The sequence below is a fragment of the Pungitius pungitius genome, chromosome 13, assembly GCF_949316345.1.
Source record: "Pungitius pungitius chromosome 13, fPunPun2.1, whole genome shotgun sequence".
In the NCBI taxonomy this organism is placed as follows: Eukaryota; Metazoa; Chordata; class Actinopteri; order Perciformes; family Gasterosteidae; genus Pungitius; species Pungitius pungitius.
The window spans coordinates 19,292,076-19,309,660 of record NC_084912.1 but is presented as its reverse complement, the minus strand read 5'-3'; the positions used below and the strand labels follow the sequence as shown (position 1 = coordinate 19,309,660).

Genomic DNA, 17,585 nt, shown 5'->3' with positions numbered 1-17,585 from the left:
GTCCTTTCCAACTGATGAACTGCCAAACTTCACTTCAACAACTCAGTAGACTTTCTCCCAAACGGGCCCCAGGAGTTTGTATCGGCAGTCTAAATGTCTCCACTAGAGTAGCGCCCCAGGGCTGTGTGCTTAGCCCCCTCCTGTTCACGCTGAACGCCCCCAACAAAGACAACTCTGTTAAGAAGTTTCCGGAGGACTCCAGCATCATACACCAGATTACAATCAACCGCAGCACTTCATATAGAGAGGAAATCAAAGAGCAACCTGCTGCTTAAAGTCAGTTAAACCAACCAGCTGATTGGTGCTTTTACAAACAATAAGATTCCAGAGAATCTCGCCTGAGATTCAGGTGATTGAAGGCACTCAGAACATCATTGGTACCCATCTACAAAAACCAACCAGCCACAACGTGATGAAGAAGGATCAGCTGAGCTGCCCCATATTGAAGAGCAGCTTCTTCCCTCAGATGGTGACACTCAACTCATCCTCATCATCCACACGTCAATAAAATGACGTAAAGATCCACTTCTTTTACAAGGAACTACTGTAATTTGTGATACGTTTATGTGGGTTTTGTTACATGCAGACAACGTTACTATTAACTGATTCACTAAACCAAAGTACATATGTACATATCATTTCGATTTTTGCATGCGTCAGTTTCCCAGAATTCGCAGCTGTAATATTGAATATTTAGTTAAAGCATGAAAATGGAGTGAAACGTTTCATCTTTTACATTTAGATATTTTTCAAAGATGCAGTGCAAATGGCTTTTATCCTAATTGAAAAATTGTGGCCTCATACCTAATGTCTGTGTTACTAGTGTGAACAATTACAAGCTGGTAACTAATCAAATCGGACAAACCAAAATCAATGAATGTGTATGACAATCAATCACTCTGAACTTTTACATTACATGTCATTTTAGCTGACGCTTTTATCCAAAACAACTTACATTGCATTTTATTTTACCCATGCTTTATTTTTTTTACACTTTAGGCCGGGAGCATTTAGGGGTTGGGTGTCTTGCTCAGGGACACTTCGACATGGGACATGGGGCAGCCAACCCTGCGGACCCAGCACATGCTCTCTACCCCATGCGCCAACTTGTGAGCCTGTCAAATACTGCAGTAATCTGTTGACATGTTGGTATTTGTTTGACAAATAGAGTAACCTTGTGTTTTGCTTTGTAAGAAATGAAATGAATGTGCACTGCAAGCTATGCAAATATTAAACTTTCTTATCATGAAAGATATTTAGCTGATTATTTAATTGCTTAATTGCTATGCATATTAAGCTCAAGTGCTTAGCGTCTCATTTGCTCGCACAGTTAACACACTTCATCAAGATGCCAAAAGATCAGCAAAGAAGAGTCAATTTATTACAGAAATGGCGACGGTAGATGTAAGCCCTGTTAAGGAGATGCTTTCTCAAGATGACGTTGTATGTTGAGTACAAGCTACAAGAGTGAAGAAGACGTAAGGTCATGTAAGGCTGTTCAGAATAGTTCAGAGACATTCATAGCGTTGATGTACACATTCTTTTTAAGAACATTGCCTCCTGCTTTCCGTATTTGTCTCTGATATTCTGTTTTTGGGGCAAAACTCAAAATGTATTAAATAAGGTAGAAGAAATCATTCCTAAGATTCACAACATGTTTTTATCAAGGAACTGTTGGTGTCACAGCTTTTACACACAAAGCAAAGCACGGTGCAGCAGCAATCCAACCGCACCAATGATTACATATGTATAAGCACAATGACATTTTGTCTTTCCAATTCATGGTGCTATGACATCTCAAAATATCAAGACAGATGTTGGCATCTTCATTGGGAAAACCTCAAGAAGCATTGAATGTAAAAAAAGGGTGAAAAGTCAGATCTATGAGAAAATCCCCTTCAGCAGAGTTCTAAAATGATGTCACTGACTCTTTTTTTATTAAGTGATAAACATGTCCTAAAATGCCCATTCCTGAGGTGTCATAGGCTTTCAATGCATTATATAAACTATGCTATGTTATTTTATTTTACATTACAAACAGACTTTATTATAAGCATGATCTTTTTCTGAATCTAACAATGTAGTTTTGTTCCCAAAATGAACCCATTTTGGGAAGGTATTTTGACAAGAGACTGATGGGTAAAACATTTTTACCTTCAATTGATGCAATTGCTGCTGTGGAAATGCACATGCTTACTTGATGGAGGCTTATATAGAAAGCAGAAGTTAAAGTTTTGAATCCCTAATAAAAGTCTGTTCAGGGGCCTCTTCATCTTTTCCACTGAGGTAAATAAAGGCCACTATTTAAGAATTTACAGTTTGAATGATTTATTAAATACAAAGATTACATTATGATTTTATTAACCGAGTTGCCAAAATGCAAGTTTCTATAGCTTCTATAAGGAGGAAATATGTGTGGTTTTAGGACACATTCCTCATTCTGTTGACATTACCAAGCATTTCGGCCACAACACCTGGGCAAAGAAACGTCTGTAGCTGCATCGACGCAAACCAGGACCATAGATCAGACCAACAAGTCTTCCTTCAAACCAAACATAGCATCAAATATCAACACACGATCTGTTAATATATCGTAGACAGTATCATGGACAAACAGTACAAAAAGGAGACTTATAGCTAATAGCTAACACATAAATAAAGAAAGATTTGTATCCAAAATAAACCAGTAAAGGAAACATGTTGCTTCGCCCCTTCTACTAACTAAAAGTGGCTTTTTGACAAATCTCTCCACTGAATAAGGCTGTTGGCTAAACAAATCTCTCACACAAAATACTTGCAACCACAGATCAAGAACACCTTCGGTTTGCTCCAGTAAAACTTCTAAGAGGACAAAGAACAGTGAAGACAGAATGCAGGACATTCACATGGAAATATCTTGGCTGTTATGTTAAATTACAGTTTTTTTTTCTTCTGTGTTCCTTTTTGTACAACAAAATAGATCCTCTGAAGGGTTAACCTGCGTGGCTGGTGTCCTGTTAATCATAATCATCATATTCTGGATCCATGTTCTCACCCTGGTAGTACGTCCCCTGTGTGGAGTAGGACCTTGTCTTCATTGAACAGTTAGTATCCATCAAAATAGCCTGAAAAGAGAATTACAGGCAAAGGGCTTTGTTGAGTGAAACATTTTGCTACTACACAGAAATGTCCCCCCCTTCTATCTTAAATTGATGTTCCCTAAAACATTGAAAACTCCTCCCTTTGTTAACCTCTGGCAGTGCAATCAAAAAGACATTGTAGGGGCACTGCTACAGGGCGATGAAATGAAAGCACATTTCTCGAGCTCTAAGCCAGCGTGAAATGGACTTCATCGTGTTTTATCTAACGCAGGAGTTTTATTTCCAAACACGAGAGATCAGGATTCATTATATTGTGCTCATGCAGCTGTCCATTAAATAAGATCAAACACACATGGCCCTGATTATGTGGATTAAGTTACAGCGTTTTCCCCACTAGAAATGCAGAGACATTTTGGGCAACCCATTCTGTTTGTATATTGCACACTCACATTGTACTTGATGCATATGGGCGGTAAATTCAAATCCAATGTAATGAAGGAGCGAGGGGCGGATGAAAGCAGATGTTGCATGGAGACAAACCAATGCATAGAAAGGCAGAGGGATGGAGCTGCAGCATCAAGGGCCTCAGTCATAAGCACGCAGCCAAATGGCGCCCAATGATGGAAGGTCATTCATTCACAGTTTGAAGATTGTAAATATGAGAGGATCTGCGTTCCTGAGAAGTCTTGAATAGAAATGTTGCTGTGCAAGTTAAACGCTTTATTGTTGTGTTTAACGCAGTCAATCATTAATGCCGCTTCGCGCAGTGAAGGTTTTTCAATTTTTGTTTTGAAAGTGTGTTGCTCACTGGCTCTGAATACCCATACAGAGAAGCCATGGGTTATAGGGAGGGGGGGGGGAAGACGTTTTTCCATTTTAATCTCTTAAGATAATAGAACAAAAGTGTTTTAATAACCTTCATCACTGAGAGTGTCTTTCTTCTTTTAAGAGGAAATTCAGTACAATCCGGGGCCTCCTGACAGAAAAGTCACTGCAGGCCTAAAGTTTCTATCATTTGAAATAGAACTTAAACTCTATTGGGACAAATATGATTTTGATTCAGTTTTTATTCTAGCTTTGAATAACATATTCACTTATATATATATATTTTTTTGTCTTACATTTCTTTCTTCACACATTTGTCTGGCTCTCTGAAAGTCTGTGTCCTTACTCTCATATTCACCTGTTAGTACACCAGCTGGGAATGGTGATCTTACTGAAAATATCTAACAGAAAATCCTTAAATATAATATGGACATAATGTGTTTTGGTTGTGTGAGATGAAACATTCTCAAAGTGCATCGTGTGTGCACATCTGTTTGAAAGATTATGTTTCATCAACAATATTGTCATTTAGTTAAAAAAAATATGTTGGGAGTTTTACAATGTGTCATCTATCCAAAACCATCGATGCATCCAAACAAGAACATTTTCACAATGACGTATGTTCAAATTGTCTTCCAGAGATTTCATATTTTTTTTTCTTTTATGTGAATTCGATTGACATTGACAGTGATTTTTGGATCTTACAATTTTCTCTTCTTGTCCTGGTGGATTCCTGAGGAAGAGGCAGAGAGGAGCGAAGCTAATATCCACTATCCCGATAATAGTCATCAGCCAGGGGAAGCCGATGCTCTCAGCTATGGCTCCTCCGATGGATGGACCTGCAGGAGTCGGGGACAGACGCCACACTCGCTAGGTATGTTTGGCTCATGGTAGGACACAAGTAAACGCTGATGTGTGGTTCGTGCTCTTAAGCTTCAAACCACAAACCCTTCTACCGTCCGTTGGCATGCCTCAACATGCACTTATGTCCTTCAAGCATGCTTTCTTTTTAAAACAAACTTCCGTCCAGGAAGATATGTTTGAAGCTATAAAACAACATAGTTGATACAAAATCCAAATTATTATTGAAAGAGAAAAAAATAGTTTTCCTTCATCATTACAAACAGAAAAGTACGACAACCGTGGCGAAGAAGCAAAATGGACACAAAAAAATATTTCTGTTGTGACTTGTGCTGCCTTAAACAGCGTAGTTTGGCCGGTGCAGTCAGTAGAGCAATGATGTCCAGTCAGAGTCCACCAAGCACTTTCCCCAAACACAACTGCAATGCCATGAACAGGTACCAGCAATACTCATCATTGTCTGTTACAACATTGAAGTAACATAGAAACGTATCTGGTTAGCATGTCGCTATGCTAGCACTCCAGCGAGGGCCATTGACTGATGGCTTATCAGTTCAATTCAATTCATTTTATTTTGTATAGCCCAAAATCGCAAATTACAAATTTGCCTCAGAGGGCTTTACAGTCTGTACACATGAGACATCCTCTGTCCCGAAACCCTCACATCGGCACAGGAAAAACTCCCCAAAAACTGAAAAAACCCTTCAATGGGGAAAAAAAGGGAAGAAACCTTAGAGAAAACACCTGACAGTATGTGTCGAAGTGAAGAACCGCTCTTCAGTTCTTCAGATCAACGCTACCTATGAACTGAGAATTTTAGTATCTTAACATGTCTGAATATCTGGTGAAATCTACTAAAGGATTGGAAAGCATCATGAGGGCTTTGGTTGCACAAACACACCTTCCTTGTGAAGTCAGTTCCTTTTTGAAAAGTCACTATGCATGAAACAGAGCATTCACATAAAAAAGTGAAAATAGAGTGGGATGTAGAGCATCGTAGTGTGAAGCTTTGGAGCACCAAACCATCTGGCAGTATGATGCATTTGGGTTCAAAAAATAAACAACAATAACTACAAAATCAGGGCTGGAAAATGCTTCACTTTTCAATACCCTGCAAACTCGCATGGCTATTGTAATAACAATGAAACCAGAATTGAATTTGGACAAACAAGATAATGAAATTATTTCCAGTGATTGGACTCCCTGCGTCTGTTTTCAACCTCACTTTAGCAGTATCATAACCTTTAGATTAGTGCATCATTGTGTCAAAGTATACTTACCTAAAGCAAATCCCATGCAGAAAGCCACATCGGCAATGGCATACACACTTCCATAGACAGACACGTGGCGCAGGTCCACCAGGTAACCCATGATAGGCATCATAGAGGAGTCCACCATGCCTGTAACGCACCGCAGACAATGACTCACACACTCACAGGGGGACGTACGTTTAGCGCAGTACTCCTTTCAGCAGACCTACCGATAGCAAAACCAACACCGAAGTTTGGAACAATCAGACCGTAGATGTCTTTGGCAAGTGGGACCTGGAATGGAGAGAAATATCAGAAGGTACATCCCTCGGTGCTGTATGTGAAGGTGAACAAGCGACGCCTCGATAGAGAACAGATGCTTTCAGTCTTACAATCATTTAACACATCATCTAACTGCGGTTGTTTGATTACCCCACACACGTTAATGCCAAAACATCGGTTCAATCCAACAATGACTCTTTTCCCCCACATTAAACATTATAAAATGGTTTTGAGAAAATGAACCTCACACACTACATATTACAGCACTTGAAAATCCACATTAAAGGATGTACTGCTGTGTTTCCTCTGGCTGATGAGAATATAGTTAGATTATTTTTATTATTACACATTTAAACTCTTCAATGAGCCACAGAGGAAATGCTGCAGGGGTCAGCCTCATACTTACACATATTACACTGATTCCAACAACGGTTATTCCAATAAGAGCACAAAGCCATCTGTGAGAGAGAGGACAAGTCAGTGTTATCTGCTCAAACTTACAACTTAACTCGGTCTAAAGCTCAATGGGAATGACTTCTTGTCCCCTTTTTTGTCAGTGTCTTACTTTTACATGCATATTACAGTCACATGTCGAACTAGGTTTTACACTATATTTTCCCTTGGTTATGCTTTGCACATCAACTCATTAAGTTTTAGTGCACAGAGTTGTTTTAAGTTTACCAACCTATACCAACAATATATTCAGAGTTTTGCGGATAGCTAAATGTGTGGATAAACAATGTGTATTTAATATTGTGGGGAGTAGTTTTTATTGTTAGTCCACGGTGGGATTCATGTGAAGGGGATAACACGTTGGGCAGAAAGAGACGCAGATTTCCAACAAGGTGATTTTCTTTGTCATGTAATTGGAAATCACCATCATGACTTGCAAGAAATGAATGCTGAAATCCTCCTCATTCCAAACTTTCTCCCTTTTCTCCCAGTTAATAAAGATATTCTTCTTAATTTTTTTAATTTATTTTACAGAAACACAAATCCTCCATCATAGAACATTTCCGAAAACCTGATGTAACGGAACAAACGATTTTACAATATCTATAATGGATCCTCTTCTTGCTTTCCCTCCCAATGCTCTGTGTAACCTGCATTATGGAGGCCTCAATGAAGCCAGTCCCACAAACATAAAAAACACTGAAAAGTAATTTAGAGGAGCGGAAAGAGATATCCCATCTAGACTGAGAGAGAAAGAGAGAGAGAGAGAGAGAGAGTAGATAAGGATTATTTCTCTCACTACCTCCCCATCTTGTGCGCCAACGTGCCGAAGATGTAGGTTCCAATAAGGTAGGAGATGGACGCTGGTAAAAAAGCAACGCCTGGGCAACACAGACACACACACACACACACACACACACACACACACACACACAGGTGAGATATGAAGGTGTGGGAAGGCTCTCCATGATAAGCAGATCTCTATCAGTGCCTCATCACCGAGCTGCTGTACATCTTCCATTGTCTGCTTTCCACCTGCCAGCACATGGCATCCTAATATCCTGTTCCTCACCCATCCCTTTTTATCTGACCTAGACTTCATATACAACCAACTGGAACAAACCAATAACAGCAGAAACGGTAGGGAGCTTCTGCATAGGAAATATCTAGCAGGAGGAAGCAGTGACGCTGTTGAACTGCGTCAGGTCACCAACTAAACGTTTGATGTGAAAATGTAGCATTCATTTGCCTCTCTGCTCTTTTATACTTCTATTGACCTAAACTTGGGATATACATATGAGAACTATTAAATACCTAGCTGCCATTTCCTGGCACACATAGTCTCCATCATCCAGATGGGCAGCGTCGGCTCCAGCATTGCAATGGCCATATTTCCAAAACAAATGGCACCTGGAGAGGAAGATTGAGGATAAGTGGACACAGTGTCAATTATGGTCTGTTTTTAGTCTTTGGTACATCTCCATTCTCCACCACTTGCACATAGACACACATACAAACACAGCCTGCACTCTTTATTACCGTGTTGCTACAGTAATTGACGTGATTTGAAAGCTAACTAGCACCAAATGCTATTTAGCCGCCCTATACGTTTGTGCTAGCGTACCCATGAGGTATCCATCAAAACAAGTGCGTTTGATGGCACGTTTGTCATCATTCGTGTGATGAAAAATGATGTCACATACATTTGACCGTGGGGATGTTTTTTCTCTGTGCTGCATATTAAGTTGTTCCCCAACACAGAAGTCATGGGAGTCTCGCCTGTCAAAAGAGACCTTGATTGGGACTTGAACCACTTGAAGCACAAAATCTTTGTTACTTGCTAATGCCAATAAAATGTACTTTTAATTATGTCAAGCGGTATTCATCATTCCAATTGAAAACATCTATTCAGAAATATTAATATTGAGTTTGAGAGATTCCTGCCGTGAATGACACAGGGAGCCAGAGGTGAAGAGAGCCTGTTCTTACTTCGACTTAAGTGGAAGCCATTGGATCAGGTGTGTGAGTTGGGGTAGAATGTGAGCTTTGCGTTTTGAATCCTGTTGCTGGGCAGATCTCCTGCATGTCTTTGGTGTGAGTGATGTTATTCTCGGTGAGTGCAAGGTGTTTAACCCTTGACTGATGGACAGATGTTTAACCCAGACAGTGGGGGTGAATTGGGAAAACCTAGAAAAAGCCCCTATTTGCAGGATGCCCCCTGATATCCTGTCCGGATGTAACATAATAATGATAATGCAATCTATTTATATGATTTCAAAATTCCATTATTAATAATCAGATTTTTTTTTAATAGAGTTCATGAACTCACATTAAGTCTGGATTGCACTGCTGTCTTGGGTCAGTGTAAACTAAAATTGTCATTAGAATGTAAACAAAATCCATGTATTAAGATAAGAAATTCACAAATATCTGCATATACAAATATAAAACGAGTCTGTTTTAAATACTGTAAATGTAATAGAAACCCACAAATGAATGTGTTTAAAGCATTTTATGTTGTAACATTTATATAAAAGTTTGTATTTACAAACTGTGGTCCGCACATCTACCCCCTACCACCTACCCCTGGTGCGCACATCTTCAGCCTCGTCTCGGCTTTGTCGGCTAACACATGTTGCTTCGCTGCTAAGAATGTACATAACACCTCCGTGTGCACATTTCTGGACTAATTTGCATATTATATTTACTAACTTGTAGGAGTATTGTTTAGAGTATTTTCAAACAGATTAGTGCAGATTGTAGCAAAAAACGGTATGAAGCATTCATTCATATATATATATACACAGTATAGCACCATTATAAAACACAGCATCCCACTGATGCTTCTCTAAAGAGGAATAACTGCTTATTTTCTTACCAGCTGCGATTATAATGTATGGATCTTTCATTAGTGTCAACAGCGGGGTGCCCTTCTGACTCTGTGAAGGACAAATGCACAGAAACACCATACTACATGAGATACATGATGCGTGTATACATGACATGATACGCATATCTTAACAGGAAGCTCAGAATGATGCTGTTTTGTTGGAATATTTATTCTTTGCTCATTCTAATATTACAACGACTACTACTATCCATCCATCTTCAACCCGCTTATCCTGTACTCAGGTCCGCGGGGGGCTGGAGTCTATCCCAGCCAACTCTGGGCGAGAGACAGGATACACCCTGGATTGGTTGACGGGTCTTTGGATTGTGGGAGGAAGCCAGAGTACCCGGAGAAGTGAAGTGAACTCCACTGGGTGGAGTTGAACCCAGTCAGGCGACAGTGCTAAGAACCACACCACCGTGCCGCCATTATTACTACTACTATTATTACTATAAATACTACTCTTGTGCTCAGGGGCCCTGCTGTTATAACAGTAGGGGAAACACTGGCTTTATAGCACACAAAGTGCACAACGAACCTTGATATTTCCATCTTTAGCTGACAAATACTTAAAATAGTGATTTTGAAATAGTGTATTTAACACTAACTCGAAAATACCTTGTTACATGCCATCCACCTTCTGTTTCTCTTCACACTTCCTCTATTTAATATTCATTAAACAAGTGTCAATAACATGATATATAAAGGTTATCTTAAATTAAAATAAAGATCAGGAAGTGAATTAGCATGGCAAACAAACTCACCTCTGGTTCCACCTTGGTGGGCTGAAGAACAATGAGCTGCAGAGCTGTGAAGACACAGGGCACCAACGTCATTTAAGCCTTTAATAGCGACAAGATATCTTCAGATAGTGTCTCAAAAAATATGAATTCATGTTAAACAATGACATTATTCTTTCGATTCCTGCTACAGTCACAGTTCTTGGTTAGAAGAAACAATGTTACTCTACCTCCATCAAACAAAGCCAGGAATGCCAGGATAAGGAAAGGTGCCGTCTTCCCAACAAACTCGTACATTACACTGCCGAATGGAGGCCCAACTGTGACGGACACAATGGATGACACATTCAGAAAGCCTTTGGAAGTAATTTGGGTCTGAGTATTTTTTTGCTCAAGAACACTTTGACATGCAGACTAGAGGCGCTGTGGAGCCAGACAATATTTGTCTCTACCTTTCTAAACCAGAGCCGTCCTATGTAAATACATATGTGTACACACCTAGCACTCCCATTGCCAGACCTCCAAGGGCGATCCCAATAGCATGGCCTCTCTCCTCATCATCTGTGTACACACTCGCAAGCATTCCCATCCCTGAAACACACGTCAACAGGTTCTTCTTCAAAACACTTTTTTTGTGTCAGTTTTACATTTTGTCATTCACATGACATTCTCATGATGATTATGACTTCATAATTTGCTCCTAAATAACTTTAATTCCAAAACCCTCACATTAGTTTTAGTAATGACAAAAAGAGCAACTAGCGGACCTCTTTGTCCCATAAAGGCATAGTTTGGCTGTGGGATTGTACAAGGTGCTTCAGTGTATTACAGTCATGGAGCAAAGCAATTTACTGCTGTAGGAAGCAACTTGCCTCTGTCCTGTGAACATTACACTCTTTCCAAAGGTTCCTAGGGATCTTCACTTCGAAACCATAAGGCTCACACAAGAATAGAGCAAAGGGGGCCTTACCAGCCACAGAGGAGCAGGAGGAGCCCACACCTTGCATCGATCTGGCCAGAAACAGCAGAGTGTAGCTTGATGAGAAGGCGAACACTTCACAACAGAAGACGAAAAAGACATCAGGCATGAGGCTAGCATTCAGATTGTCTGATAATTATGACATGTTGATTAGAACTTACTGATGGTAGACACGAACATGATACAGAAGCCAGCAAATATGGGAAGTTGATATCCTATTCTAAAAAGGGACAAAAAGGAAAGACTTACTAAATTTGTACTGTAAACCGTAATTAGTTTGTGAGTTTTAAACAAACATATAGCTGAAATGCATAGCTGAAATTCTCTCTTTTTGACTTATTGTCTCTTATGGAGTGACACCTATAGAATGTCAGTGATATGATTATTATATGAAAAGAAATAAGTATGCATAAGGCGAGTAACACAACTAGGTAGTAACACCAAATTATAATCGAAATGCCAAAATAAACCTAGTAGTAAATGGGTGTCAAGTAATGGCAAAAACAAATAAACCCATTTTTCAAATGGAAATAACATCCTTGCCCGTTACATTCGTTAGCAGGACATATTAACCGGAGGAGGATGACAACATCTTCCATCAGTTTAATGCTAAAAGCTGCCATGGCCATCAGAGCTGTTGTTCCCCATAGACACCTGACATGCTTGAATTGCTTTGTGTTGTCCTCTGTCAGGAGAAGGTGATGAAAAATACTCTTTGCCTCAATTACAGCATATCTGAGGTCTCATCTGAGACACTAAATGCTGTGTTTGAAGAGTGTGCCAGTAATGTTTCAGCATCCCTCTCCTCTGAACCTTTACACCTTTAAACTCTCTGTGTTCAATGTGGAGGCTTAACTTGCAAGAAAAAAAAATAGAGATATATTTAACGATTGTCAGCTGTTAGCAAATGCTGTTTAAAAGAATCCGCTTTTTACAGTATATTGAACAAAATATGGCAAAATAACAGTACCGTTATGATTGCAAAAAGTCCAACAACATTTGAATTATGTGTCTCCAGATCGCAAAAGAAGTTATCTTGTGACACTTTTTGTACAGGCCTTACTCTTTAACAATCCCAAAGACGCTGGCTTCATGGCTAAAATCTGCAGACTGAAAGTTCATCAAAGAAGCATTATTATAATAATGGAAACAAACCAAGCAGTAAAGTCAATTCCTAACAGTTAATCATACGGTTTGGTGCGACAAACGTGTAAGCAACCAAAAACCAATTAGAGCCCCAAGCAGGCACAGCGGCGTTTATTTGAGCTTACATAGCAAAAGAAAATGGAAGTGATTTGAAATTGGTATAGAATCATCCCGGTGTAGTGAGAGTCTCTATCCTGAGAATGTTTCCTAGACATGGCTTTGGTGCACAAAGAAGAGTTTCCAAATTCAGAATCGCTCTTGCAACTTGAAGAACCAGAAAGTTAGTACAATGAGTCATGAGTCAGGTACGGTCAGTCCAGTGTTTACGGGTCAATGATGCGTGTCAGCAAGGAACAATGATGAGATCTGGATGACGAACTGATCTGGCCATCGGATGGAGCAAGGAGGGAGTCAGGTGATGCCTTGGAGCAGAAAGGAATTCATGAGGGAGGAGCTGGGCTCGAATGTGCAGCCAATCACATACAACTGCACAAGGGACGCGACCCAGAGGCAGGCGGAAGTCTCCTGTGAACCAATATTGATGGTCATATGAGACTTGGACTTCTCTATTTCGCAAAATATTCATACTTTATTTCACTTTGTAACTGTATTGCTTATTACTTCTGTTATTAAATTCTTTATAATTGAACTTTTTATGACCTCTGTGCCCAGCAGGGCTGATGGTAACAATTTGTTGATCAGAGGTTCAGAACTCCACAGTACCAAACCTGTTAAAATAAATAGGATATTCACTACTATCATGGCCTGGCGAACAGTGAACCATATTATCTGCCAGTTGATATGGCAGACATTCACCTTGAGAAGATACAGCATAACTTGTAATATGCTTGTAATAATGCAAGATCAGATGGTAAGACATGGCTTGATTAGGTTATCATGAACATACAAGCTCCCAATCTCCCTCTTCCTACAGCCAGCTACTCGATTTACTGTTCATTTGTTTGACACTAGCCTAGCACTAGCCTAGACAGCATGCTAGTGCCATTAGCATGTTACACAGATTATATGAGATTATACAAGGTAGTTAACATCTATCAGATCAAATATTTACCATGACAGACAATTCGACTGAAGTCTTCACAGTTTTTTTATTCTATGGACCCCCATAACCCATCTCTAACGTCAGTTTGACGGAGACCGCAGATCCCTGAGGTCCTTCCTCATGGCCCAAACGGAAATAGTCAAGGAGAATTCTCTGGTCTTCGCCTTCAAACTCTGTGATTTATTGATGGTGGACCATCGTACTCAGTGGTATGGGGATACAGCTCTGAAGAACGATCGGGAACCTCTCGCCCTGCTTCTTGTATAATGTGTTTTAATACTCCAGAAATCTGTTGTTCTTTTTTGGGACTGTGTGTTTCCCACCTGGGTTGTTGTCCTCCGCCCTCCACCTTATTTCCTCATCTACCCTTTGTATTTGGTCCGTGTGTTTTCCTAACTCTGTGCAGGTTAAGCTTTGCAGCAATTCTTAATGTTAGTACCAAGCGTTTTTGTTCTCTGCCTGGCATTCCACTATTGGTTTCTCACCAGATTTGTTTCACTTTTCCAGTTGTCTATAATGCAAAATGATTGCAATTAACATGTCCAGGTAAAGAATTGGGTTTTTTATTTTTTCATAGAATTCCCTGCATTCCAGAATTTGAAAATGGAAGATGCATTAATTCTAAATAAAGACTTGATTTGGTTTTCCATGCAGAAGCTGTGCATTTATTTCTCAGTTGCCATCCCATCAGCTGCGTCAGCCCAACAAGCCTTCCATGAAAATAGTCAAGTACACATGCAATCGCACACAATAAGGAATTCTGTTGGATCTGTTTTGGACAACATCCGAGAGGATTTGTTTACCATAAGCTTTTAGTTTTAATATCTGAAAATGGACTCTTCAACATGTACAATAACATAACAGCATAAATGTAATTTGGTCTTGATTTCTGGCCATATTTACAAACCTCAACCAACAATAAAACAATTTAGTTTTCTTCTTTCCACATCTGGTCACAACCCCATTCCTCTACTTGTATTAAATGTCTCATCCGATCCTCACCAAAGTACATGTTGCTCCCAAAGTAGCATACGATGTAAAAAGTGTTACTATTGACCATATTTAAAGTAACCAGATGGAAATTACGTAACAAAAGTCTAATCCTATGTTACAAATTCAACTGGCTCTTCAAACATTGCATCCCTCAAATAACCTTGTTGTTGCCTTTGTTATAAACAAAGGTAAAACATAAAAACCAGCTTCCTCATGCAAAACCCATAACCACTTAAAGCATCAACACCGAGAAAGGCCCAACGGCAGACCCTACCTGTTAGTGAGGGGCCCTATGAAGGGGTTGGTTATCAGCTGTACGGTGGCCTTGGAGGCAAAAAGCATTCCCACTTTGACGTTCTCATCGAGCAGCTTGCTGGTAGACTGGGGGCACTCAGAGGAGTTGTCTGGCAGCTCTGTCGCAGCGGGAGGCGAAGGAACCACGTCCGTAGCCCTTATGGTGGTGTTGGAGCCCGGAGACCTTATGGTGTTGTCGTAAAGAGACACAATGCTGTGGAAGGCTGCTGGAGGATCCTGCTGCGGCGGGGTGATATTCTTCACCGTCACGTCTGCTGACTCGTCCAGGTTGTACAGGTAACTGGGAATGATTGGAACTAGCGGGCACAAAGAGGAAAGAAGAAATGGGTGCAATAAACTGACAGGAGCACTGACTGATGCTCACTAGCACCATGCTAATCTAGATGGCAGTCCAACACATGTGAGCAGAGAACAAGGGGGGTTCTTCAGAGCTATCAGGCAGCACAGTGGCTACAGAAAATGAGAAAAGGAAAAAGCTTATGAGAAAAATGCACCAACATTTTTAATTAAATAAATATTATAAACATAATATGAAAATACAAAGAAATGTTAGGTTGCGTTCTCTTGACTGGTTTTGTTTTCTTTCTTTAAAAGCATACCACTGGTGCCACACCCTTTAAATAAATATATATATGTACTCTTCTTCTCAATTGACAAACCTATCAAGTCCTTAAAATATGACTGTGGACAGTTAGTTCCTAATAGCGCATTTTACTATAAAGTAATTAATTAAATGATTGATGTTTAAAATATTGAGTTTATTGGCCATGGACTTCATAGCACTGTCATTCATACAATTCCAAAAGGATATAAACTGTTGATCACATATTTTGAATACTGCAGGAACTGTTGGGTTGGACTTCAATGGCTGTTTACCAACATCTGTCATATTTATTCTGGTTATTTTCATTAATAAAATGAAATCAATAATTTTGCATCAAGTGCCAAGGTCTGCTTCAAACTACGTATGTGCTTGGTATTAATTCAGGATGTTGTAAATAAAAACATGTTTCCATATGGGGAAAAGATCCAGTCTCCTTTGCCAATAGACTTCTGCATCGAGGGAGAAGTGCTAGTAATAGTGGGGTGTTATATTACTATGTAATCCAGCCAATACACACACATGCATGCACAATCCGCTCAGAGGGATTGTTTGGGCATTTTGAGGACTATCCCCTCTCTTGAGGGTCAGATGAAGAGTCGTAATATCTGTAATGAGCTCCAATCCGATCCAGCGGGTGTTTTTAAATCACAGACTTTAATCAGTAAATAAATCCATTTCGACCAATTTTTAGGCATAAACTAGAGACAACATTATTACGTTGTCAGTATACTTCATGTGTTACACAGCACAGGTTTGGAATCCCGTACGTGGGCTGGTGAGGAATTAATTCAGTAGACGGAACGCGCTGATCTGCGCGCTTTAACTTGGCACATTTGGACAGATCGTTATACTGCACTACCTGTTGCATAGGAAAATGACATGAAACAAGAAAAATACTATGTAGATATGTGGGAGGTGGAACAAGCAGTGCACTTACCGACTACAGTCAGCAGCATGTTATCCAAGAGCAAAGCGACGAAAACAATGAAGAGACTCAGTTTCCTCGACTGTCTCTCCTCTCGGAGCCATTTGATCAAATTAAGCTGCCGAAGCGCATCTAATCCCCCCATGGTGCTAGTCCCGAACACAGAGAGATAATGGACCGGATCACAAGTCTCCCTGAAGAGGCACAAGTTGCACGTATGGGTCAGTCACTTTGGCAGAGCCTCCAGTCTATATGGAGCAGCGCAGAAGGGAAAAATTAAACTCACTAAGAATTCTTACCTCCGATGCGCCAGGGCCAACAGCAGCTTCACGAGCACAGCTGGGAGGAGGAGATGCTGTCTTTCTACTGACTGGACCCGCTGCTGACGTCAGTCAACCTTTATTTGTAGATCCCTGTCAGATCAAACCAGTACCACATCAGATCAGAGCACGAGATACAGCCGAGCCAATAGACGACGCAAAGAGCAAAAGTGACCTGATGTGACTTGAATGTAGTCTTGCGTCTAACAGAGCTCACAGGTCATCATTGGGTCTGGCTTCACACTAATAAGCTTCTTTGTGTCTAATGTAAACACAGACAACAATGTCACTTTAACTCTTAAAATAATCATAACAGACACAACTTCAATGTGTTGATTAAGATTCCAACTGTTCATAATTTTAATGACAGGTCTTAAATCAAAAAGGCAAATGAACACATACATATGGATACACTTTTTGAGCTTCTTAATTGATCAGAGTTGAAAAGTACTTACTGATCAATGGTTAGCTTGAAGTAAAGCCGTACATATTTGATGAAGGACTGAGTGGATAGAATTTTACTATCTATGAACTTAATGGAATTATCTGTCAATTAGACCCATTTCTGGGTGTCAACCGTTGTTAAAAAGTCAAGACCAGGTGCAAGGTTTTAAGCAAGGATCCAAAACAAAAATGGTACAAAATAAAATAAATAAATACGGAACCATTAACCATTTGTTTCATGTCTATGTAACCGGGGCGGCCGTTCGCCTGGTCACAAGGGTGACAACGTCACTTTGGGACTCTCACCCAAAGAATATCAGTTGTAATGAAAAGAAAGGGAGCAGAGAGGTGAAGTTCCAGTTTTGTAACAATGTTTTTTTATTTACAAGTAGGTTTAATATTTAAAAGAAAAGGA

General features: G+C 40.0%; 1 protein-coding gene across 1 annotated transcript; it reads right to left on the bottom strand.

The window, feature by feature from the left end:
• Positions 1 to 30: 30 nt before the first annotated feature.
• slc18a2 (solute carrier family 18 member 2) lies at positions 31 to 17,058 on the bottom strand. The gene is made up of 17 exons (XM_037466531.2): positions 16,902 to 17,058; positions 16,706 to 16,819; positions 16,419 to 16,600; positions 14,837 to 15,173; positions 11,522 to 11,580; positions 11,352 to 11,435; positions 10,880 to 10,972; positions 10,612 to 10,701; positions 10,406 to 10,449; positions 9,630 to 9,690; positions 8,066 to 8,161; positions 7,554 to 7,632; positions 6,705 to 6,756; positions 6,247 to 6,310; positions 6,047 to 6,166; positions 4,611 to 4,744; positions 31 to 3,104 (listed from the first exon to the last, which is right to left on the bottom strand). The coding sequence occupies exons 3-17, from the start codon at positions 16,549 to 16,551 to the stop codon at positions 2,997 to 2,999; spliced, it is 1,554 nt and encodes a 517-aa protein (XP_037322428.1). The 5' UTR covers positions 16,552 to 16,600; positions 16,706 to 16,819; positions 16,902 to 17,058; the 3' UTR covers positions 31 to 2,996.
• Between the last annotated feature and the right edge of the window lie 527 nt (positions 17,059 to 17,585).